Source organism: Lichtheimia ornata (assembly GCF_029851405.1).
Source record: "Lichtheimia ornata isolate CBS 291.66 chromosome Unknown scaffold00012, whole genome shotgun sequence".
NCBI classification, from domain to species: Eukaryota; Fungi; Mucoromycota; class Mucoromycetes; order Mucorales; family Lichtheimiaceae; genus Lichtheimia; species Lichtheimia ornata.
Window position 1 is genome coordinate 514,157 of NW_026695332.1, and position 23,892 is coordinate 538,048.

Here is a 23,892-nt window from a genome sequence, read left to right on the forward strand (position 1 = left end):
TCTATTATTGTACATTGTAACGGGCATAAATAAGGCACTATGGGTGGATGAATGAAACATTTACATGATCTGAGAGGGTTACACAAAGATTTGGGAGGCCGGCAACCAAAATTTGGCTTCTGAACGCGTTGCCTTGATTCTTTCTCTTCATCCATACTCAAAAATGGTAAGCTATGGTTACAAGGAATAATTCGATTCAAGATGTCCTATTTATTCATGAATTGATGGATGAATTGGATGAATTGGATGGATGGATGGATGGATGGATTGGATGGATGCGTTATTGGATTGGGATTGGGATTGGGATTGGATCAAGTATCTTTTACTAATCGTGCTTTTTTCATCGATTGTAGTCTGCTGCCAGACCTGTCATCAACGTCTACTCCGAGTCCGGTAAGGCTGCCAACAGCACTGTTGCCCTTCCTGCTGTCTTCAAGGCCCCCATTCGTCCTGACATTGTCAACTTTGTCCACACCAACATGGCCAAGAACAAGCGTCAACCCTATGCCGTTTCGGAGAAGGCTGGTCACCAGACCTCTGCTGAGTCTTGGGGTACTGGTCGTGCTGTTGCTCGTATTCCCCGTGTCAATGGCTCTGGTACCCATCGTGCTGGTCAAGCTGCTTTCGGTAACATGTGCCGTTCCGGTCGTATGTTCGCTCCTACCAAGACCTGGCGCAAGTGGCACATCAAGACCAACTTGAACCAAAAGCGTTTCGCTACCGCTTCTGCTTTGGCTGCTTCCGCTCTTCCTTCTTTGGTTATGGCTCGTGGTCACCGTGTTGAGCAAATTGAGGAAGTTCCCCTTGTTGTCTCCGATAACGTTCAAGCTGTCAACAAGACCAAGGAAGCTGTTGCTATCTTGAAGGCTCTTAACGCTTATGAGGATGTCCTCAAGGTCTCCAACTCTCGCAAGCTTCGTGCTGGTGTTGGTAAGATCCGTAACCGCCGTCATCGCCAACGTCGTGGTCCCCTTGTTATCTACAATGAGGATAACGGTCTTACCAAGGCTTTCCGCAACTTGCCTGGTGTCGAACTCGTCAACGTTCGTCGCTTGAACTTGCTTCAACTTGCTCCTGGTGGTCACCTTGGCCGTTTCATCATCTGGACCCAAGGCGCTATTGCTCTTCTTGATGAGCTCTATGGCACCTACGAGAGCCCTGCCACCCTCAAGAAGGACTACGTCTTGCCTGCTCACATCATGACCAACCCTGATGTCACTCGTCTCATCAACTCTGATGAAGTTCAATCCGTTGTTCGTCCTGCTGGTCCCAAGACTGTCAAGCGTCCCTTCACCCAAAAGAAGAACCCTCTTCGTAACCAAGGTGTCATGAACCGCCTCAACCCCTATGCTCAAGTCCTTCGTCGTGCTGAGATCCTTTCTCAAGAGAAGCGTAAGGCTGGCAAGGTCTCCAAGGTTGCTCAACCCAAGAAGAAGGCTAGCACTGCTGCTTCCAAGAAGTGTAAGTAATTGAGAATGGCAAAGTGTGTGTGTATATATTTTGGATTCTAATGGCTTGTTGTTCTTTGTCTATAGTCACCGAGATCCTTCGCTCTGCTTAAGCATTTTTCATCAAGCATCCATCGTATCACCGTATAGTGATTCTATCATTATAACAAAGCTTGTTGTCAACTATGTATTCATTTCACGTGTGGAATGGATTGGATGGGTACCAAAATTATGTATGCAAGGGACGTGGGCTGGTTGTGAAGGTTTTCAATTTAGTCGTGGGCCATCGCCTTTATTTTGTGGAGGGACAATTTCAATGGTGTCTTGGGGGTGTTTATACTCGAAAGGTTTCTTTAAAGCTTATGTGCACCAAAATAAGGTCATCAAACAATGGTGTCACAAGGATCATCGGTTGTACTTGATAGATGCATTCTCCGAGCTTGCATGAAAGAGGATCACGATTACCCAAACACATGTTTTCTTGCTCTTTTTTCCGTGTATGTATTCCGATCAAACGCGTTACAACAACGACTGAGTGATGCTTATGGGCTGAATGTTTGTTATTGGGAGTTGGGGGATGATCCTCAGCCTCGCTGTGGCATCACCGCATTAAATTTCGTATAGCAATACGTTACATACACGCTGACTACATTTCCATAGCAACCCCCCAAGATGCTTCACTTTGGGCACATTCGTAGTAGCATTTAGCACCATGCTCCAACAATCGAGTAGTACAAACGTGTCGTTTCTTGGTCATACAAAATGATGACCTTCCTCCCCCCCTCCCAAAACCTTAGCATCGTTTCGTGAGCTATCCTTAGTATATACCCAAAGTCCATTGAGGGAATTCATGGGGGTAATACTGATAACCTTGATGTATGGGGATACAAAAGCTCGAATGCCGACCTCTTGATAAGTATATAAAAAGGGAGGTGTTACTACCCTTGCTGTTGTTGCATTAGCTGCCACTGCTACCGCTTCCAAAATTTTTGGCAAAGACACCATTGTCAACCGTGTTGATGATTATCGCGACAACTACGAGATTCCAAAGGATAACCTTCTCCCTGACGAGTGCGAATCCTAGGTGAGCCATTGTGAAGAGTAAGTGCATTTTTGATTCAAAACATACCTCACATGCATATATTGACCAAACCTCTTCCTATGTATAAAGATACATAAGGAAGGAATTCCCCATTGCTTCTCCTGCTGAACATGAGAAGAACCATATCCCTGTTGCTGAATGTGGTCAAGGACCTGCTTACACTGCCATGTCTCTTTCTTGCCATGCCATCAAGGCCAATCAACAAACCGCTGAACTTGCAAAGCTTAGCGGCTACAAGCGTTGCACCGGTGAATCGTCGTAATTCTCAATACACACCTTTACCATCATATGGATCCCGCCACCACCCCTTGAATCTCCTTTGTTATCCATCACACTCACTCGTAGCTAGTTGGATAAATAAAGTCAACAGCCTTGCATATCAGTGTCATCCATCTATGATGAGCACAGCGTGTTTAGTGATAAAGAGCTATCATATGGGTCAAGTCATACCCCTTTTCTTTCAAAAGCAACGTGACCAAATTGGGCACACGGTACGCATTTTCGCAAGATGACGCGACATTACCCAATGTGAATGAGAACAAAGCTCACTCGGTATACCAATCATGCAGGGATGATGGCTAATAATGATGATGTTGGAATTCATTGTCCAGCGCTTGTCCAAAAAAAAGGGCTCGTTGCTCAAGGTTGTGAGTTTGGGATACAAAGGAGCAAGGTTTCAGGAGATTCGTATGAGGTAGCTCCTTCCACTCACCTTCAAAATCATTTGCATTGAATGAAACTTGGTACACCCGGTAACAATGATGCCTACAAAAGTTGCTTTTTCATTCGTAAAGAAGATGTTCGTATGTGGTCTTTCAGCGAATTTGTCATGCCGTGCATATGGCTTATGGTGATCATCACATGATAAGAACCATAGTGATGGTGGTCATAAGGTGGATTCAAGAAGACGATCATGGAGGCGGAAAGAAAAGACGGCCAGCTGTCCACGTGTGGCTCGGCTGCATAAAGTGTATCTTGCAGACCGAGACTTCCCGGATAACAATGCACGCATAAATTTGGAGTAATCTTGCATGATATGTATTACCACAAAGATCTCGCCGGGGATGCATGGGTGGGATTTTCCCTTCGTGTCAACGTTTTAAGGGCTGTTATTGCTTTCGTGTGATACGATGGTCAGCTTTCAAGGTGAAAAAATTGGATGGTTTATGATTTACATACATCGAACGATGACTACTCGACCTGTTAGACATCAGGGGTATCACAACGTTTGTCTGTGTGTTTGAAGATGTTGTCAATAATCTTATTTCGTTGCTCGCTGATCTGCCGATGAAATATGCAAAGGGCGGGAAGATACCAAATTGGGCGATCGTGGAAACACACAGCAGGTTAGCAATGACTATAGTGGATAATAATATCAAGGAGCCGATCCGCTTGATGAAGTTATGGCACATGAACGTAGGGATTGTTAAGTAGGTAAGTTCGGTTGATGATTCCATGTAACCCACGTGGATGATGGGGACATGCATATACATGCTGCAGCTTGCTTTGGCTAAGCTATTCGGAGAAGTGGCTAGTAAAAGGTAGTAGGGAGCATCGGAAAAGGGGTCGTGCCAAAGGGGTTGTCATGCATACTATGATGAGGTTTAATACCTCTTACCCTATGTTGTATAGCAATTTATGCGTCCATCTCCAAATGAGGCGTCTGCACAATCGCCTCCCGTCATCCATCATTGTTCTCGTTATTGGTGCAATACCGACCGGCTATGATCATCTTCAAAGCCGCGCACCTACAACTTCAGTTCCAAGCCTCTCAATGTGTTCATTCAACAAGCAGTAATAACAAAGACCACGTTTACATCGGTGCTGTTTCTTGATATGGAGGATGGATGTTGATGGTAACATCATCTTGGGAAGTTTGTGACCCCATGGAACTCTTTTTTTTCTTGTGCAATGGCTCGATCTTTTTTCTACTCCTTCCCTTTTTCTTTCCACTATCTTTTCTTTCACATTGCTTTCTTTTTCTCACTCGCATTTTCATATTTGCATTCACCTCTCATCCATTTACATTATTCCCCATGTCAGCATTTACTAGAGACGTATGTGTAAGAATAGTCAACGAAATCAAATGGATCAACGCTGATTACATACGCTATAGCCACGCATATTCACGCCACTTGTTGTATATCATGATCATCCTTCGGCAGCCATCCCATCTCCACAATACCAAATCGATCGTCATTTAGCCAAAACCACTGAAATGCTTCGCCACAATGCACACTTTTGGGTCTCGTCGCGGGAAACACAGAAGCAAACACAAAACACGACCCTATCATTTCGCCTAGAAAGTCCTCTCGTGTCACCAACTGCATCCACATCCACATCTAGTTGGTCATCAGCAACATGCGAATACCAACAACCACAACGACATTATACGAATCAGCAGCAACAGCAGCCGCATCCACAACCCCGAGCATCCACTAGTAAACGACGTCGTGGCAATCTCCCTAAGCAAGTGACCGAGTATTTGAAAGCATGGCTCGTCGACCACAAACAACATCCATATCCATCTGAAAAAGAAAAGCTTCACCTTGCTCAACAAACGGGTCTTACGGTAAATCAAATCAGCAATTGGTTCATCAATGCACGTCGTCGAATCTTGCAGCCGATGCTTGAATCAGAGTCTCTCCAAGCCCGACTCATTGGACAGCATCTATATGGCTTGAGACAATGTAAGGGGCTCAAGGGGTTATTGGTGGATGAGTGTGTGTGGAAAGGAGTTACAGCAAATATGATCATGAAATTTGGGGGTGATGAGAAAGGGCATTGGACATTGACGACATCCACCATTTGACCTATAGATGACATAGCTGGATTAAGAGGATTACCACCACCACCAGCAATATCATCATCATCATCATCAACTATGCTACCACCACCACCACCATCATCATCATCATGGGCTTTTGGCGAACGTACTACAATGGACCATCATGTGGATGCGGATCGGGTCACCCGTGACACCACTTGACCATTTGGTGTTACACGTCAACATTATCGCTTTGACACCGTGTGACCTTGGAGTAATTTAGTAGTCTGTGCGTCGCTGATTTACAGCCACAGAGTATTCCCATCCATCATGCTTTGCTCTCTACACATTGCATGCTACGAAAAAGAGACATACACGCCTCATGTAACCTTAGACAGCTCAAACTCATTTTGTATCATTTCGCACTCTTTGCTATTATCTGCATACTATTCCCCCGCTTATTTGCATTCATATCATCATTCATATCAACAAAAGCCTTTTGTCGGTGTTGAGCATCGTAGCTGAATGGAAAATGTACATGCCTTCTCCTTTTGTAAATCATTCTCACCTCCCGAGGATCTTCGAATTTTATCATCTATGCCCACGTTGTGGATGACGGCGTCTTGCATTGCATAGAGAAAAAGCTTTTTCTTTTTAAAGTTCGGCACAGGCACCGATTCATTTGCAGCCAATGGATTACACGCCACCTTGTTTTTCTTTTGAATAAAATGTGTTGTATCCACGTGGCCGATACAGCCGTCAGCGACTCAAGTGCTAGTGCCTTTCGATTCAGCGCTTTGTATTGTGATTTACAGGCATAGCAATGAACTCTAACTTTGTTGAACAAAGGGCATACGCTAAAAATACATGATGATGCATACAATACCATGAGAGTGAGGAAGAAATAAAACGTTCATTGTTCATTGCAGTCATTGTAAGCTTGAAGAGGTAATGCTGGTTGTGAGCAATGCTCCTTGTGACTCTTGTAAATGTGGGTGATTGTTCTACGATATGCGATTTACAAAAGGAAGGCCCATGTTCCTCTCGACCAGCGTACGCGTAAGCCCTTGGAAAAGCTTGTTGCAGTTTTAAATGTGACCAAGGGTTAGTGGATTATATCATGCAACGCATCATGCTTGTGTAACGAGATGCATCAACATCGGCTATCCCAACATCCAACAACAGTCAGCTGTAAAACCCATTATCAGCCATCATCAACCACCTACGAGGCCTACAGAGCTGGCATTTATTGCTTAGCATAAAAGACATGGCCTTCAATGGCTTTAGCGACAATGTACATGTCTTGATCAATTGATTTCCTTTGCCATGTCATATAACAGACACCATGCACCAGATGTTTGGATTACAAAACGTCAAAGCCCAGCCATAATTCGATCATAATGCAGGATAGCGTAATGCCCTTTATTAAGGTACATTGAAAGACTCTTGTTCTATGAATCATCTATAACTCAAGATGGTTGAAGATCTTTGGGTCGAATATTAGCCATACTACTACGTACATTACGTATTAATGCAAGCCGTTTATTATTGTGATGGTGCTATGAGAAAAGAGCAATACATAAAAGTATACGATGCTAGTTTGGATAGAGAGTAGGGTTGGTCATTTGGAATACAAAGCTAAAACCATGGGACAATGAATCGCTTGCATGAGTAGAACAAAGAACAGCTGCATGAATATGGGAAGGATGGGACTGACTGGCTTTTTCGCGTGACGTAACTATTGGTACCAATAATGTCAGAAAGTAGCCCCGACTACGAGCTTCTCTTTTTCCTTGTACCAACCATGGAGGCACCTGCTGATACAGAGAACCCACCTCAACAAGAAAGCAATGAGGAACAACAACAACAGCAACAGCAACAGCAACAGCAGCAACCGATCGAGACGAATGAGAATGCACAGCCGTTAGAGGAGCAGCAACAACAGGCACTTGACGAGACTAGCCAATCCGCTGACGCGCCCAACGATTCGATGATTGCCAATGACAGTGAACAGCAGACGATGCCTAGTGCTGATCAAGCAGTTGCAGAGGAAGATACAACCTCCAAGCAAGATGAAGCGACGCCGATTACAAAGTCTGAAAGTGAGGCTCAACCAGAGAGTCAAGATTCAACGAGCAAAGAGGAAGCTGATACTGCAACACCCATGGATGAGGATGTCTCGCGTAAACCAGAAGATAATGCTGCTTCCAATGAGCAACAAACCGAGAAGGATCATAGTATGCCTGATGCTGAGCCATTACAGCAACAGCAGGCTTCTCAATCACCATCATTATCATCATCCACAACTCCTGCTACATCCACTCCACCTTCTCAATCCCAAGCAACGACATCTTCAACATCAGCAACAGCACCACAACCACCACCCCCATCCTTTATCAGTGAGCCTGCTTCATGGCAAATACCACCTAGTGCTCTACAAGCCAACAACACATCATCTCCCGGATTACGTGCTGCTAGTCCCGCCATACCAGCTGCTGCTGCATCGAATGTCTATAACAACACTCACATGGATGTTACACCTGAGCCAGCAACGAACAAGGCACAAGCTAAACGAGAGCGATTGGAGCAACGCATTGCCAAATCTCAATATGATTCCAATGCTTGGCTTGCTTTGATTAACGAGATTCAACAAACGGGTGATTTGGAAGCGACACGCGATGTCTATGAAAGGTTCCTTGAAGTTTTCCCAACAGCGGTAAGTATCATCAATTTCTCTCTATATCAGTCCGTTGGCCATCTTCATCTTTTTCATTTTACATTGGCATCCATGCGGAATAAATGCCATTTCGATCACACGCACACACACACTCTCTCTCGCTTCCACATTGCGCACTTCCACTTGGTTTGTTGGGGGAAAGGATATGCTGGTTGGATGGCATGGCTATGGCATATGGACAATTGGATGTTCGCAAACACATACGACCCCACCTTCTTTTCATTTTTTCATTTCCCTGGATGATGACATGGTTGACATTGCATGGATAGATGAACTGAGTTCCTATTTTGTTTGTTCTATAGTCGAGACAATGGTTGGCGTATTTGGAATTAGAGCTCAAGTACTCGAACTTTGCCGAAGTGGAAGCGTTATTTACTCGATGCTTGAAGACCGTGCTATCCGTTGATCTCTGGAAGTTTTATCTTGGCTATATTCGCCGTATCAATCAGGGCGATTCTGGCACTACAATGACACCTGAAGCTAGAGCGATCATTGAAAAGGCTTATGAATACGTTCTCAACAACGTCGGCATTGACAAAGAGGCAGGATCTATTTGGGCTGATTATATTTATTTCTTAAAGTCGGCAGAGGTAAGAGACCATGGTGTATACATTGGATGGAAGGATAGATGGAATATTGATTCGGTGCTTAATTAGGCTACGAATACATGGGAAGAGCAACGCAAGATGGATAGCATGCGCAGGGCGTATCAGAAGGCTGTCGCCATTCCTCTCAACAATGTCGAGCACCTTTGGAAGGAATATGATCAATGGGAGAATAACCTGAATCGACTTACTGTAAGTGGATACTCTCGTTCCAACGTCTATTGCTTACTTACTTGTGCATTGTATTAGGCAAAGAAATTCCTTGGTGAAAAGTCGGCAGCATACATGACAGCACGTACTGCCTTACGGGAGATGAAGGCGCTTACCGATGGTATCAATCGCAATGTCGTTCCTAGACCTCCTCAATGGACTGATAAGGAAATAAGTCAGGTATGCATATACATCCATGAAGGGGTGCGTTATGTCATGTGATCTAATATGGAACCATACTATGTCTTTTTTTCCTTTGTAGTTGGATTTGTGGAAACAATATATTCAATGGGAGAAGAATAATCCTCTTCAATTGGAAGACGAGAGTCTCGTGGTGGATCGTGTTGCGTATGCATATCAACAGGCGTTTCTTGTGTTGAGATTCTATCCAGAGATTTGGTATGACTTTGCCATGTATTATCATGAGATGGAGAAGCCTGAGAAAGCCTTGAGTGTTTTGAAGCAAGGCATAGAGGTGTTGCCAACAAGGTAAATTGGGATGAGAGATGTGGAAGGGAATACTTGTAATGGGCACACCATTGATATTGGGTACGTTATAGTCTTTTGATCAATTTTGCCTATGCCGAGGTTTGTGAGACGCGTCGCCAATCGGATGATGCTCGGCAGGCATTTGACACGCTCTTGGAGTATTTGGATAAAGAAGTTGAAAAGCTCCAAACTGCTTGTCAGGAAGAAGTCGACAAGATACAAGCGGATGCAGATGAAGAAAAAGCCAACATGAATTTGAGTGATGATATCGATGGCGAGATGCGAGAACAACTGCGTACACGTGAAAAGCAAATCAAGAAGGAGCAGGATGAAGTTAAGAATCGCACGAACGAACAAGTTTCCAAGCTAGCCAAGGCATGTTCATTAGTGTGGATCAACTATATGCGATTTGCTAGACGAACAGAGGTATGTGTGAATTGAAATCAGTGATCCATATGCGATGAACTCACCTGAGTACGGCGTCTTTAGGGAATCAAAGCAGCAAGAGCTCTATTCTCGCGTGCTCGCAAGGCTGCCAATCGAACATACCATGTATTTGTTGCATCAGGTAGGATACACTACAAAGATCTTAATGGGTATCTTACATGTATTGATCGAGTTTATTAGCATTGATGGAGTATCACAATAGCAAGGATGCGACCGTTGCTGGCAAGATTTTTGGTTTGGGACTCAAGCAGTTTGCCGATGATCCTGACTACGTGTGTGTGTACCTGGATTATCTTATTCAGATGAATGATGATAACAGTAAGTGCCTTGGATCCATTTGCTTCCCTCCTCCTTTTCTTTATTATTGACCATATTTTGTTATAGACACGCGTGCCTTGTTTGAGAAAGCGCTTGCCACTCTACCGCCTTCCAAGTCCGAGGTGATCTGGTCAAAGTTCTTGGATTATGAAAACAAGTATGGTGATTTACAGGGCATGCAAAATGTGGAAAAACGACGACGCGAAGCATTACCTTCCAGTAAGGATACAACGTACGCATATAAATTTCCAATGGTATTCATTTATTTTGTATGTAGTTACAAACACACAATCATTTCTTGAGAGACACAGTTATCTGGATGTTCATTCTATTGAAGAATTGGATCTTGGTGCTGAAGGTATAGTAACAAGGAGTATCTTACAAGTGTATGCTAATCCATCTATGTATCATAATAGTGCGCCAGCATAAGATTCCCGAGTCCAAACAAGCAGCAGTAGCAGCTGCATCGGCAGCAGCAGTAGCAGCAGCACCCGCAACGGCAGGCAGTGTCAATGCAACACCTGATCGTGGACGACAAAAGGATGGCAAACGACCCTTACTTGAAGCTGTGAATCCCGAGCGATACCCAAGACCTGATTTCAGTCAATGGCAATCCTTCAAGCCGTCAGAATCAAGACGAGCACCTGCTACCATGCCAACGTCGGCTCCTGGCAGACCTTCACCTGTAGCTGATATGGCGCCTGTACAAGTTAGTGCACCACCACCACCCATGCCCCCACCTACTTCAGCACCCATGGCAGGAGGTATGCCACCACCACCACAACAACAACAGCAACCACCAATGGGTCCACCAGCTTGGAGTCAACCCCCAACACAACCAGCAATGACCGCTCCATCACAACCTATGCCAACTCCCACAGCAGGTTTACCTGATCCCGTTGCATACTTTGTATCTAATTTGCCGCCACCACAAACATTCAATGGTAAGAGAGGAAAAGAGAATAAGAATGTGATCCACTGATACAAGGTATTATAGGTCCTAAGATACAAGCTGGTGAATTGGTGGATCTTTTACGCAATGTCATCATTCCTCTACCACAACAAGGCATGCCACCTGGTCGTGGTCCCCCACCTAAGCCTATGGGAGGTGGTCAACATATGCCTCCTCGGGATATGCCGCCACAACGAGGTGGATTTGGTGGTCGTGGACGAGGAGGTGGAGGTGGATTTAAAGGAAGAGTAAGTGAAATTCTGATATGACTGCATTGGTGAATCGATGGCTTATATATTGAATTGAATCAGGGCGGTGGACCTGGACGAGGAGGGAAACCAAATCAAAAGCGACGAAACCGTGATGATTATGATGACGATTATGGCTCTCACAAAGGTATGTTTTGGGGCATTCTTTTATGTATGTAAATGCTGATCCGCCATTTCCTTTTCAAAGGTATGGGACCTAATCGACCACCACCCTATGACGTCTTTCGATCAAGACAAGCCAAAAGACATAGAGATGATCCCGGTTACTAGTTCTGAATTACAGTTTGTTATATAAACATGCGATCCAGTCGATTATACATCTTTGTTGCGGATAATGGGATATGAAGAGATGTTTCAAAAGAGCTTTTGTGAGTATAGCGATTTTGCAAGAGCGAACAGGCCACCATGATATAATCAATCAGGTACCAGGTAATACGGTGTTTATATTGGTGATTGAAAGTTTAAATGAACGAATTGCATATGTAAACATTCGACAAGGCATCAAGAGCAGCCTTGTTGCTCCTCACTCGAATGAATGGGTTACCAGCTACTTATATGAGCCACGGGTTGCAGGACTTGTAGATTTTGGCAAAAGATAAGGATGTAAGCTGATATAATGTAACGGGCTTATGCAGCTTCATGCTGATAATGACGAAACTGGTGACCCTGTTTTCCCATAAATGACACACGCACCGATCACGTTGTATGGGCTAGTTGCATGCCACCCACGCTTAGTCGCTTTGGAACGCGAGATGGGTATGGTATCCAATGCATGCAACATTCTCCTCTTTTACTGTGTAAACGCACGTTCACATACCATGCAATGTTCTTTTTCATTCATTGATCTCTCAAATCCCTCGTGACAAGTACGAAAAAGTAATCCAAGTGTGATGCATTGTTGTAAGGTCGTATGCGTGGGAGCTTTGTTTTCTCTTTACTCCTAAGATTTCTAAACATTGATCTGCACAAGGCGATTAGATTCAAGGTAACGTGTCATCATCCCTCATCGGCTACACTCAAAGGATGTTGCTGCAGCAACTACAACTCATATGATCACTATCATAGCAAGTACGAAGACACCACCCCCTTTCACTCTCACTCTCCCGGAGTCTTTTTTGTATATCCATCATTCAAGCGGCGTGCATACCCTTATCATTTAGGCGTGTGATAGGTTAAGGTACATTAGTATTAAACTGAATGATGCTCGAATGATATGCATGTCGTACGTGGATGTTTGTAAATGTCTCCAATTTTTCCCGATCCTTGTTTCCCTCTCCCAAGATCATCAGATAAAAACCAAAAACGACGTTGTTTGATGAGTGAAATATGCTTTTGCTTGAATTCCAGAAAGAAAAAAAGAGAGGACAAGAGTGGTGGTATACGGTATTTACAATACAGGGAAGGGGATGATGAATGTGTGTAAAAAGTCGACTTGTGGATTGTGATGGTGGATGGCGGTATATGATGAAAAGGGGATTTTGTATCAATGTGTTGGTGGTGTTAAGCGGCAAGCGTCGTTGAGTCAGGATCGAACCAAGGACGATCAGGGTCTTCAGGTGCTGTCAAGTTCTGCAACTGCCATAGCAACAACATGACAGTGGTAGAAACGGTGGTAGCTACAAATGTAGCAGCAGCCAGTCGCTGCAAAAAGGGAGCTTGGCGGTATATAAAGCGTTGAATCGCTGAGCCTGCTGAATGAGATCCCTGGTCTGTGAGAAATGCTGACTGAGTAGATGACTGTGGAATGGTGAGGTATAGAGATTCGTAAGATGGCGGATCCTTGGGTATCAACGGCGAAGAAGGCGACGCTGTTGCAGCCATGTTTCTTTTACAAGGCGTGTGAGCGTTGGTGTTATAAATAGTCAAAAAGGTTAAAAGAAAAAGAGAAAAAGAGCAAGAAAGCCTAGTTTCACAAATGATTCTCAAAACATCCTACTTGGCCCTCCGATATGCAACGTGCATTATTATAAATACAGAGAGAGAGCCTTATAGAATATGAGCGTCAAAGGGTGACAACCGCTGATTGCATATTGACCTAGCAGCAACAAGAAAATCTCCTCTCTCTCTCTTTCACAAGTTCATATGACCCTATCATTTTCCATCTCATCATCCCTATCACCCTCTATAAAGTACAGCACGTTGTTTCCCGGATAACGCTGTTGTGTGCTATTGTCTCGAAACATGAATGGTCTTTGTTTGTATATGCCATTCTCATTGTTTGTCCTTTGACAGCTCGTTACAATTACTTTATTGGTTACCATGCTCCTCGTATGCCACAGCATCAAGTCGTACAACCTAAGCCTTTACCTGAAATGATTAAAAGCTCAAGAGATCATCCGTGCTTCCACATTCCAAACACGCTTCTTGTATACATACATCCCTTACATGGAAGAAGAAAACAGAACAAAGGAGTATTCCATTAGCTGCTGCAGAATTTCGATACATCCCATTTCCAGGGCAACACCCTTCTTTCGAGACCCCCCCCTCACAAACCCCAATCATCGTTATTCAAAATAGTACTACCTATCATGCTGGTTGAACAACTACTACCAAGGTTGGGTGGTTGTTGAGCCTTATATAAACGCTTAAAGGAATGAGCCGAAGACTGCCATTGGGTGTCCTTTAGTAGCTACTCAAAAGTGAGCCATATGATGATTGTTTGCATTGCATTTATTATAGTAGACCACTGTTTCGTGTTATGTAAGATTGCTTTTGTACACCAAATACTAATCCATGCAAATTTCAATGATGCATATGAACGCCCTTGGATGTTTTGAAAACGTAACGCATCTATCCTATATGCATTTAAGCACTGTTTTTCTTCCTTTTCCCTCGAAATGTTGTTCCAGCTTTTCTAGCATTCCCATGGTCTTGTAGACAGCAAGAGGCGATGCCTATTTGACACGTGGTCAGATGAACTTTTGTTTTTGACGACACTTAATGTTGATCGGATGTAGTAATGACTCCTACCTACATAGTAGGATGATCCGTGAGCACGTAATTCGGCTCAATCATGTTGTGCAAGGTGAGGTGGCGGCATAAAAGTCAATGTCAATCCAACCATGGATCCTATTTATCCCACGCTTATACTTTTTCCCTTTATGCTTTGAAGCAAGCCAAAAGTGTGATGAGATCAGATATAAAGAAAATGGTGTAATTTGAGTTTCGAGGCACTTCTTTAGGCATCAAAGGCGGGGACATGTCGGGTTACGGCATCTTTATATGGTAGAGCATGTTTGTGATCCGCAAAGGCTTGAAAGACCGACATTGATCTTCGGGCGACACAATATGGACGGGTTGGGCAAAGACATGAGACAAATGAGAATTGTCTTGGGTAAAGATTTCTTCATTCTCTTTCTTTTATTTACCTACTATCAATAATCTTTACTTCTTCTCATGGCCATTAATGAATCAAGGCTAAAGAGAGAGCTCAAGGCTCGGTTTTTGATCCGGCCCCCTGTGGACGAGGATCCCCGTTTATTGAGATCATCAATGAAAGGTTTTGTTCTTGTTGTGCTTGCTTTGACTGCTGCAAGTGCCGGTTTTTCGAGTACGATTTACTTCCCTGGTAAGCTACGCCATCCTGATTTGTATGCCCTATTGCTTATAATATAGCGACGATGATTGTATAGGTATTCCCGATATCACCTCTGATTTACAGGCACCACCAATTGCAACAACGTTAACGGCCGCGTTGTTCATTCTTTCGATGGGTATTGCACCTGTGATATGGTACCTTTATCACGTATAGCGTTGTATGTGGGAACGAGTGATATGCTAACTTGACTCTTTAAAAGGGCATCCATCTCGGATTACTATCGATTACGCCGTGTATTATTTATCTTGTCAATGTTGATCTTCTCGCTGGCATCTCTGGGGTGTGCTTTAATGACCAATATTTGGGGTCTTGTGGTGCTTCGTTGCGTACAAGCAATTGGTGCCTCTTGTGGACAATCAGGTAATAGGATGACCTGTATGCGCATTGTGTTGTGGGAAGCAAGCTGACAAAGGATCTAATAGTCGGATCTGGTGTGATCGCCGACTTGTACGAAATTGAACGACGTGGTGCAGCCTTTGGAAAATACTTTTTTGGCGTGTTTATAGGACCATTGACTGGTCCTATAATAGGTATATAAAAGTTTGGTATAAGGAAAAGAGATGATTGGCGTTAACGTGTGGTGGTTGCATATGGTAGGTGGTTTTCTTATTATGAGTCCCTTATCATGGCGAGCGACGTTTTGGTTTTGTGTTGCATTTGGGCTTACCGTTATTACCATGGTAATGGCAGCCTATCCCGAAACGTATCGTGAAGATGCAAAGTTTGATTTGGCAATCACAAACGAGAAGGAAGGAGCACAACAGCAGAAGCAACAACAGCGGCATAATGGTAATATGGATCCCGACGATGGTGCATCCACTGCCACCACCGGATCCAACACCGTGTCAGTGCATGCACCTGACAACCACGTAAAGGACGATAAATCAAAGGGTGCTACTACCATTGATATGAAAGCTTCACCATTAGCAAAAAAAGAGAAGCGAAAGCCGATAAATCCCATTCGACCTTTTCTTATGCTACGCCATCCTCATGTGCTATTGGTAGCCATTATACAAGGTGTAGCTTTTGGATGCATGTTTGCTGTCGAGACAATCATCCCAGACCTTTTTGAAACCAACTTTGGATTTTCGTCATGGCAAACAGGTAAAGTGTAATGGCAACAAGTGATGCATGGATGGGTAGTTTAAAAGATAATGGACACTGGGATTGGGTCTTCATTCTTTTCTCACGAGGTATACCTTCTATTGTGAAACGCAGGTTTGAGTTACCTTGGAGCTGGAGTCGGCAATCTTTCGGGCGCCATCGTTACCAACTTGCTATCAGATCGCTTATTGCTACGAGCCCGTGCCAAGCGAGATGGGCGACACAAGATTGAAGATAGGCTCACAATCAATCTATGGCCTTGTGGATTGATTTTAATGCCATTTGGAATACTTCTTTTTGGATGGGGCATTGGTAGCGGTATGACTTATTGGACAGGCATTGTTGGATTCGGCATTCAGGTACATATACGTTTCATTTATCATTTTGGCAACCTTCTATATACTAAGATCATTGAGCAGAATCTAGGGATGAATCAAGTCATGGCATCCACAAGCGCTTATCTCGTTGATGCTACGCCTGGTTACGGTGCTTCAGTTACTGCTGCAGCTACGCTTGTGCGTATGATACTTGCATGCGCTTTTACACTTGCAGCTAATCCCATGGTTGCTGCAATTGGTCCTGGTTGGACAAGTGTTTTCTTGGCAGGTCTCACGTATGCCTCCGTTATTGCTCTGCTAGTTCTCAAGGTGTTTGGTCATCGCATGCGTAAAGCTGCTGGATTTGAGCAACCAGCTGAACGTCAACAAGAACAAGACGCAGCTTGAAAATGAGCTCTATACCCCACATTACAACTCAATGTACTTTTTACTCATAGACACAAACACAACTTTGCATTAACAATGATCAAGATGCTTATAATAGTGAATGGAGCGTGATGTTTATCAATCTTTCAGCATTATATCGGTTGATGGTATCTAAATGTTGATAGGCTGGGGAGGAGGCTAATAGGCGTGTCAATGATGAGAGAGAGAGACAAGCTATGCAACAAATGCAGGGTAAGTATGTATGGGAGTGATGGCGAGGATAAAAACACATCATATCAGCCCTTCTTGTACTTGCAAATTGAACCAATCCACTGTTTCTTGCAATCCTTGACGCACTGAAAACTTTGGTTCCCATCCCAAAAACTTTTTTGCTCTTGTGATATCAGGCTTTCTTTTCTTGGGATCATCCATGGCTGCTGGTAAGATCTTGATTTGCACGTTATCCTGAGCTGCGGATGACTCGACAATTTGTTCTCGAATGATATCAGCAAAATCCTTGATGGTGTATTCATCTGGATTTCCAAGGTTGACAGGTTCCATGTAGTTTTTGTTCATCAACAGAATTAATCCATCCACGAGATCATGAATGTATTGGAATGACCGAGTCTGCTGCCCATCACCATATAGCGTCAGCGGCTCGCCTTTGATAGCTTGCATGATAAAATTGCTCACGACACGGCCATCTGCAGGTGACATACGTGGACCTGCATATCATGTCATTAGTATTCTTCTTTTTGCATTCATAGGTCACAATCAACTTACCAAATGTGCTGTATCCATGAAAGAGAGCCAAAAAATAGATTACGTTAGTTACATGTTGCTATGCAACGAGTGGATAACAGTGATACTTGCTTAAAGATCCGAGCAACGCGCACATCGACATCGTTTTGGCGCATGTAGGCGTACGTTAAAGTCTCAGCGATACGTTTTCCTTCATCATAGCATGCCCGTGGACCAATAGGATTGACGTGACCCCAATAGGTTTCTTTTTGAGGATGTTCTTCTGGATCACCATATACCTCTATTATCCAATGTCAGTGGCAGGGTCATTCAATCAATCAGGGGTAAAACAACAAACATGTACCTGATGTTGATGTGAGAAGGAATCGTGCTTTGGTACGTTTAGCAAGGCCAAGCATGTTGATAGTACCCATGACACTCGTCTTGACGGTCTTTGTAGGATTGTACTGATAGTGCGGAGGAGAAGCAGGACACGCCAAGTGGTAGATTTGGGAGACTTCAATCATGAAAGGGTCCACCACGTCATGTCGAACAAGCTCAAAGTGAGGATGGCCAATCCAGTGTTGAACGTTACGTTTGGTGCCTGTGAAAAAGTTGTCGAGCACAATGACCTCGTGGCCCATGAGCATCAGCCGGTCGACCAAGTGTGACCCAACAAAGCCTGCTCCCCCAGTAACCAGAATGCGTTTACGTTCAGAAGGTCGTAATCGTCGAACAGCAGGGTAAGCATGGGTGCTCTTATAAATGATGGTGTTGTCTTGGTCATTCAACTCTCGGTCGCTAATTGTACGTGGAAGGTAGAGTTCTCGGAGCGTGTCAAGGGCAACGTCGGAACCCACCGAGTTATGCCCAACGGTGGTGACAAGTTCTGGATGTTGTTGTTCTGGTGGTTGGTCAGTGCTCGTCATGTAGTAGAAGAAGTCTCAAATAGTGAATAAAGATATGGATGTATATAGCTGGTATATATATGTATAGATATGAAACTGAAAGAGAGCTGAGCAATAAACAACAACGGTGGCGATACACAATCAAATACGCAAAATGCATCAAACCCCCGAATCATAACACTCAAGTCCTGAAATGGAATGGTTCCAAGATAGAATGACATTGCTTTTATTATACACGATCTATTTCCCACATGGTAGTATGCTTACCTACCTTTATGCATCCCCTCGTTTACTTGTCAGGAGGTGATGTGATATGTAAGCATGTGCAAAGATCACGAGTTAGAATCAATGGGTATACTGTATCTTGGTCCGACAACCGTAATTGGTAGTATCATTGTGTACGTAGAGAGAACAAAGACCCACTACTACATATAATGAACATTGGCTGTTGCTTTTTAATGAGAAGCTTCCTCATGTCTAGATTTGGTCATGTGAGAAAACCATTGTTGCGATGTGAGATAATCGATCATTGATTCGGTCTACCGCGATACATTCGGCATGATTTCATAGCTTGATAAGGCCCAATTTAGGAAAGGGCTAAAGAATTCATTACCACCCACCAACCCAAGCATCCAGCAATCAAAGGTAAACATTGTTGTCTTAAAGATAGGACGCAGGTTTTCGATGATGCTACATAACCATTGATGGATAGATGGGAATTCGGACTATTCAAGGCGAGGTCGTGTATGGGTCAAATCTTGAGTTTATCCCTAAGCAAATATATCCCTGGACCTTTGGTACAGTAATTGGATGAGCAGTCCTCTTGTAAGATAAGTTGATAGGAACCTTACATCCATCATGATGGTTAATAGTATGTCAACAACCACGTCTTTCATAGCAGCATTTGAAAGGGTGATGCTTGGATCAAATCCAGTATCATGGTATACTCGTATGATACACCAAGATTTTATTTGCTCTATCGTGAAAGAGACACATGGATAGTAAAGGATATCCCTTTTAAGAAGGCTAATGTATGGGTGGATGATGGCTTGATGACGATGATGTGGAGTATCTAGCACCGCTGACTTGAAAGACCAGATTTGCCATTCGCGACTTCTTGGTCTCAACACTTTTCTTTTTGTCTCATAAATATCATGTCTGATCGCGTAAGTGAAGCCTTGTTTTATCTTTCATACACACGTATTTCTATCCTATCCCATTCTAACACGCAACATCTCATGTAGGGAGGTCGTGGTCATTACAGAGGTCGTGGTGGCGGTGGCCGTGGTGGTCGTGGAGGCGGTCGCAGTGGACATCAGCAAGACAAGCCCAAGAAAGAATCCATCCTCGATCTCAGCAAATACATGGAAAAGAAAGTGCGTGTACGCTTCAATGGCGGTCGTGAAGGTAATTGACAAGTGGTATTCGAAAGGAAACAATAGGTCAACAGTATACTCACCTTGTCTTCTTCATATAGTTGTCGGCAAGCTTATGGGCTATGATCCGTTATTAAACCTGGTGCTTGATGAGACCGTTGAATATCTCAAAGGTAAGCATGGAAGGAATATGTATATATGCATAGACACAGCATTTAATGGTATGTGTATATAGATTTGGAAACAGGATACATCACTGACAAGACGAGAACACTTGGCCTTGCCGTGCTACGAGGAACAGCTGTCATTTTGATATCACCTTTCGATGGTAGCGAAGAGATTGAGAACCCTTTCTTGGCTCAGTAAACAAGGCATACTTTTGTACATTTCGATTGTTTTCCAATTTGACAATAACATCATCAGCAAACGAAAAAGTGGATGCAATTGTGTTCAATATGAGATGGATTTACTTTGATAGTCAGCAAAGGGAGTACGTAGGGTATAGCAAAGGGGATAAAGATGCATTATGTGCTACAGCAAAGGAGAGGAGGATCATGGGTCGTTTTCATGCACAATCAGGGTGAATCATTGCTGCTAATTTCGACTTCCACGGTGGATGGTGCTGGTTGGGTTACAGCGGTGGTGGTGGATGTGTCTTCATTGGTATGAGCTGGTGCTCCAGTACTGGATGAGCTGCCTGAAGCGGTTGCTTGAGCTTGAGCTTGAAGCGAGGGCTGGGGTTGGTGTTGATGCTTAGGCCCCTCATCCCTATAGATCCTTGCAAGGCGTTCCTCCACCAAATAAAGCAACATGTCATCAATGAAATGACGAAGAGTACGGAATAAACCTATGATAACCAGAGATCCATCAGTAGGAGGAATAATGACAATGAAAAGTTGTTTACATACCTGCACTTGCAGCATGGCCAAGTGAGAGATCTTTTAAAATCAAGCTTGAATAAAAGTTCCACTTGTGAATGAATTCCTTGGCATGAAGTACAAAAGCGTTGGGATCTCTCGCCTATATCACCACACTTTCTTTTAGCTCATGGTCTCTTTAGCTTGTTGAACGATACATACCGATGCTTGTGGTGGGGTACTCATATATCTTTCCACGATTCCTTGTATCCACATAATCCAATCATGAAGACCCGCTTCCGAGTAAAGCAAACGCTTGATGCCGTTTTGGACTAGAGATATTATAGGATGAATTTCATATCCTTCCATCCCTCCCATAAAGTACTTACATATATCCTGAATCTCTTGATGATTGCAATTACACACCCAAGTAGCTTGCTCCATGATCGACTCAAAGTCCACAGCATCCCAGTCGCGTCTCATTGACTCAAAGTTGTTCGGATGCTGAAGCACGGCAAGCGTTGTTTGAGCCATTTGACTGAGCTTGAGATGTCGCTTGAATTTTGATTGGAAGATTTGGGCCACTACAACACAAGATAGATGCATTAGAAGGATCCATTGTAGATTCATCATGCAAGATACTCACCACTCGCCTTCTTTTGATAAAGCTCATCTGGATAGCTAACATCCACAGCATACCGGATGTATTGCTGTAGCTGACGAGTGTAGTTTCGCAATTGCTTGAGGGCACCAAAAGTAATAGGCGTGTATATGTTTGGCAGAAGGTGGACCATAATAGCCTAAAATTTTCGTTAGATCGAACTCTGATGCCAACATGCCATTGTAAACTTACATCATAGAGGGAGCAATCCCAACGCCAGATATCGTCAATCGCTTGAGGATGATCATCAATCAAATTGCGAAAGCGATCAGGCAACATTTGGTAAAAGGACACCATGGATGTATAAACCTATCAATTTCATCCACATGTTAGCATCATCGGCCCTCTTGTTTGAATGCCTCTTTGTATACTTGCATTGTTGATTTGGTTGGAGTGGATAAATGCTAGAATGTCTCGGCAATGCTGCTCGTACACACGTGAAAACTCGATGGCAGTCTGATTATTTTGCAATGAGGGCGTATGGATGGCGAATTCTGGTAATTGGAATAGAGGCGTGGATGATGATGTACCACTGCTGGGTCCACTTTCGCCATGCATTGCTTGTTGTTGGGGAGAAGATGGAACTTGAAAAGATGATGAATATTGCTGGGCGTGATGATAACGGTCATACGACATGATGGAAAGCGCGTCATCGTTGCGGTCATCTGCTGATGTCAATGGGGCATTCATTCTGCCATATGCAGGATTCGAGGAACTCGCCATGCTATTCATATATCATTAGTCAGAGGGTATTTCATCAATGTCCATTGACTCACTCAGAAGCTGCGGTGTTGCCAGCATGTGATCGTGTGATGATATTGGGGGTGACGCCTGATGGATGATGGGGAGGAGGAGGTGGTGGGATTTGGCCACTGATATCGTGGGAAGATGATGATGGAAGTGATTGCAAAGAGAAAGAGGCTGGTGATGGTGGAGGACCCATACGACGACGAATACCACAATAGTGATACTTTGATTCACCACGAGTACCAAGGCGACGCGTTGTGATACCAGGGAACACATGGCGGATAAGCTTGCCGAATGTAGCCGAGTTGACAGGTTGTTGATGGCACCTAACACATGCAGCTTTGTAGTCCTCGTACATTCCACTTCGTGGGACATTGTGGTTTGGCTCATATTGATAGTTGGCTTGAACCCTAGTGTGTGTATTGCATCACATGGCGTATTAGTGAGATCATCATAAACCATCATATCACAATAGCATCACTATCCCAACAATGCAACGTACCAGTTAAGCACAAAACGGCTATCAGCATCATCCTCAGTTGCTGCACGTCGTGACAAACGTGGAAGAGTTGTAGTAGTAAGCGCTGGAGATACTACACGCTCACTTGGTGTCATGAGTGATGGCTGCTGCGGAATCGCCATGGTGTTGTTGTTACTTGGCGGTCCAGTTGTAGCTGAACGGTTCCTTTGCGATCGTCGCGGTGTCATGGCTACATTGTACGGAGAAACAGCATGGTAAATGTTGTCATGGTCTTCATTGCGATGGAGATGCAAAATAAGTGAAAGAGCCCTGATTTGGCACGAGCCTTCGGGGCAAGTAGTACAAATCTTGCATGAAACACATACCCGCTGTTGCTGCTGCCATACTGGCCATCGAGGCCGCTCGACGAGGTCTTTGCTTGGTACGTGCCATTGGATGTTGTTTATATCACTGAGTGATGAACAATCCAGGAAAGAGGTGAAAAACCAAGGAAGCTGGCAGTGATTGATTGATTTAAGAAAAATGAAAACGGGCACGGGACAGGTTTACACTGTATCCATTGTCTCAGCTTTGATGATTGGTGGATTAAAACAGCACTTGGCACTGACCAAACAAAGAACAAGTGATGCATGAATGAGCATGGTATACGTGCATCGATTTTTGGGTCCATCAATCCTAAAGGTGGTACCAACACAAGGAGGCATGATAAATCGAGGTCTAGAACACAATAAGATGTTGCCAACGTTGTCATGAATGGAGGACAATGACAACAGGCGCCATGGAAGTTAGCATTTAGTCGTCATGTTGATTGTCGCCGTGTCTTACGAAGAGATGTCCTCTTTGTTGTTGAAGAAGTAGAAAATGATTGGGCTATGGTTCCTCGAGCATCATAGAATTAGAAGCAAAATTGATCACATCCCATCTATGTAGAACTACTTCAACGCACCCAATAAATCCATGATCGTACCTTGATGAAGATCCTCATTGTCACTTTTTTTTTGTTTGATCATGCATGCAATCCTTTTGGGTGGCTCAAATCAGCTTCCTTCGATACAATCAAACACCGCGATCTCAGTAACTGACTTGGACCAAACATGGTAACGAATTTTGTCATGGCGCTGTAGCTGCACGCTGTTTGCATATGGGGAAATGCAAGGGTCAACAAACAAGGGAAGATGCCTACGCCAATGGATAAATGTCACAAACACGATTTATGCAGAAAGAGCGATGAGCGGGATCGGAGAAATGAGAACATGACGATTAGACCCGCATAGAAACAATTGTCCTCTTCTCTTTTCTCTTCGATAACTAGCCCCATAATTGCACGACCATAGACACCAAAAACTAATTTATTCACAATGATATGGGACT

General features: G+C 43.8%; 9 protein-coding genes across 9 annotated transcripts; 6 read left to right on the top strand and 3 right to left on the bottom strand.

Moving 5' to 3' along the window:
• Positions 1-163: 163 nt before the first annotated feature.
• On the top strand, positions 164-1,561 carry O0I10_003724 (uncharacterized protein; the record flags this gene model as incomplete). The annotated part of the gene is made up of 3 exons (XM_058483791.1): positions 164-166; positions 354-1,461; positions 1,536-1,561. 3 exons carry the CDS (start codon positions 164-166, stop codon positions 1,559-1,561), a joined length of 1,137 nt encoding a protein of 378 aa, XP_058345589.1.
• A 72-nt stretch (positions 1,562-1,633) lies between these two features.
• Positions 1,634-2,812, top strand: O0I10_003725 (uncharacterized protein; the record flags this gene model as incomplete). The annotated part of the gene is made up of 3 exons (XM_058483792.1): positions 1,634-1,681; positions 2,533-2,549; positions 2,620-2,812. The coding sequence occupies 3 exons, from the start codon at positions 1,634-1,636 to the stop codon at positions 2,810-2,812; spliced, it is 258 nt and encodes an 85-aa protein (XP_058345590.1).
• A 1,774-nt stretch (positions 2,813-4,586) lies between these two features.
• On the top strand, positions 4,587-5,539 carry O0I10_003726 (uncharacterized protein; the record flags this gene model as incomplete). The annotated part of the gene is made up of 3 exons (XM_058483793.1): positions 4,587-4,613; positions 4,667-5,240; positions 5,370-5,539. 3 exons carry the CDS (start codon positions 4,587-4,589, stop codon positions 5,537-5,539), a joined length of 771 nt encoding a protein of 256 aa, XP_058345591.1.
• Positions 5,540-7,121: 1,582 nt separating this feature from the next.
• Positions 7,122-11,614, top strand: O0I10_003727 (uncharacterized protein; the record flags this gene model as incomplete). Its single annotated transcript, XM_058483794.1, has 14 exons — positions 7,122-8,033; positions 8,357-8,644; positions 8,711-8,851; positions 8,909-9,049; positions 9,132-9,358; positions 9,430-9,784; positions 9,848-9,926; positions 9,986-10,123; positions 10,190-10,342; positions 10,401-10,481; positions 10,540-11,067; positions 11,121-11,323; positions 11,387-11,471; positions 11,532-11,614. The coding sequence occupies 14 exons, from the start codon at positions 7,122-7,124 to the stop codon at positions 11,612-11,614; spliced, it is 3,414 nt and encodes a 1,137-aa protein (XP_058345592.1).
• Positions 11,615-12,844: 1,230 nt separating this feature from the next.
• On the bottom strand, positions 12,845-13,165 carry O0I10_003728 (uncharacterized protein; the record flags this gene model as incomplete). Its single annotated transcript, XM_058483795.1, has 1 exon — positions 12,845-13,165. One exon carries the CDS (start codon positions 13,163-13,165, stop codon positions 12,845-12,847), a length of 321 nt encoding a protein of 106 aa, XP_058345593.1.
• Positions 13,166-14,740: 1,575 nt separating this feature from the next.
• Positions 14,741-16,771, top strand: O0I10_003729 (uncharacterized protein; the record flags this gene model as incomplete). Its single annotated transcript, XM_058483796.1, has 7 exons — positions 14,741-14,912; positions 14,977-15,076; positions 15,142-15,302; positions 15,365-15,472; positions 15,540-16,046; positions 16,161-16,405; positions 16,466-16,771. The coding sequence occupies 7 exons, from the start codon at positions 14,741-14,743 to the stop codon at positions 16,769-16,771; spliced, it is 1,599 nt and encodes a 532-aa protein (XP_058345594.1).
• Positions 16,772-17,041: 270 nt separating this feature from the next.
• O0I10_003730 (uncharacterized protein) lies at positions 17,042-18,420 on the bottom strand (the record flags this gene model as incomplete). The annotated part of the gene is made up of 3 exons (XM_058483797.1): positions 17,042-17,475; positions 17,586-17,792; positions 17,856-18,420. The coding sequence occupies 3 exons, from the start codon at positions 18,418-18,420 to the stop codon at positions 17,042-17,044; spliced, it is 1,206 nt and encodes a 401-aa protein (XP_058345595.1).
• A 1,133-nt stretch (positions 18,421-19,553) lies between these two features.
• Positions 19,554-20,141, top strand: O0I10_003731 (uncharacterized protein; the record flags this gene model as incomplete). The annotated part of the gene is made up of 4 exons (XM_058483798.1): positions 19,554-19,565; positions 19,644-19,806; positions 19,877-19,948; positions 20,011-20,141. 4 exons carry the CDS (start codon positions 19,554-19,556, stop codon positions 20,139-20,141), a joined length of 378 nt encoding a protein of 125 aa, XP_058345596.1.
• A 209-nt stretch (positions 20,142-20,350) lies between these two features.
• Positions 20,351-22,953, bottom strand: O0I10_003732 (uncharacterized protein; the record flags this gene model as incomplete). The annotated part of the gene is made up of 10 exons (XM_058483799.1): positions 20,351-20,622; positions 20,684-20,795; positions 20,855-20,964; positions 21,022-21,216; positions 21,279-21,432; positions 21,486-21,602; positions 21,669-22,017; positions 22,070-22,450; positions 22,543-22,750; positions 22,887-22,953. The coding sequence occupies 10 exons, from the start codon at positions 22,951-22,953 to the stop codon at positions 20,351-20,353; spliced, it is 1,965 nt and encodes a 654-aa protein (XP_058345597.1).
• Positions 22,954-23,892: the final 939 nt, after the last annotated feature.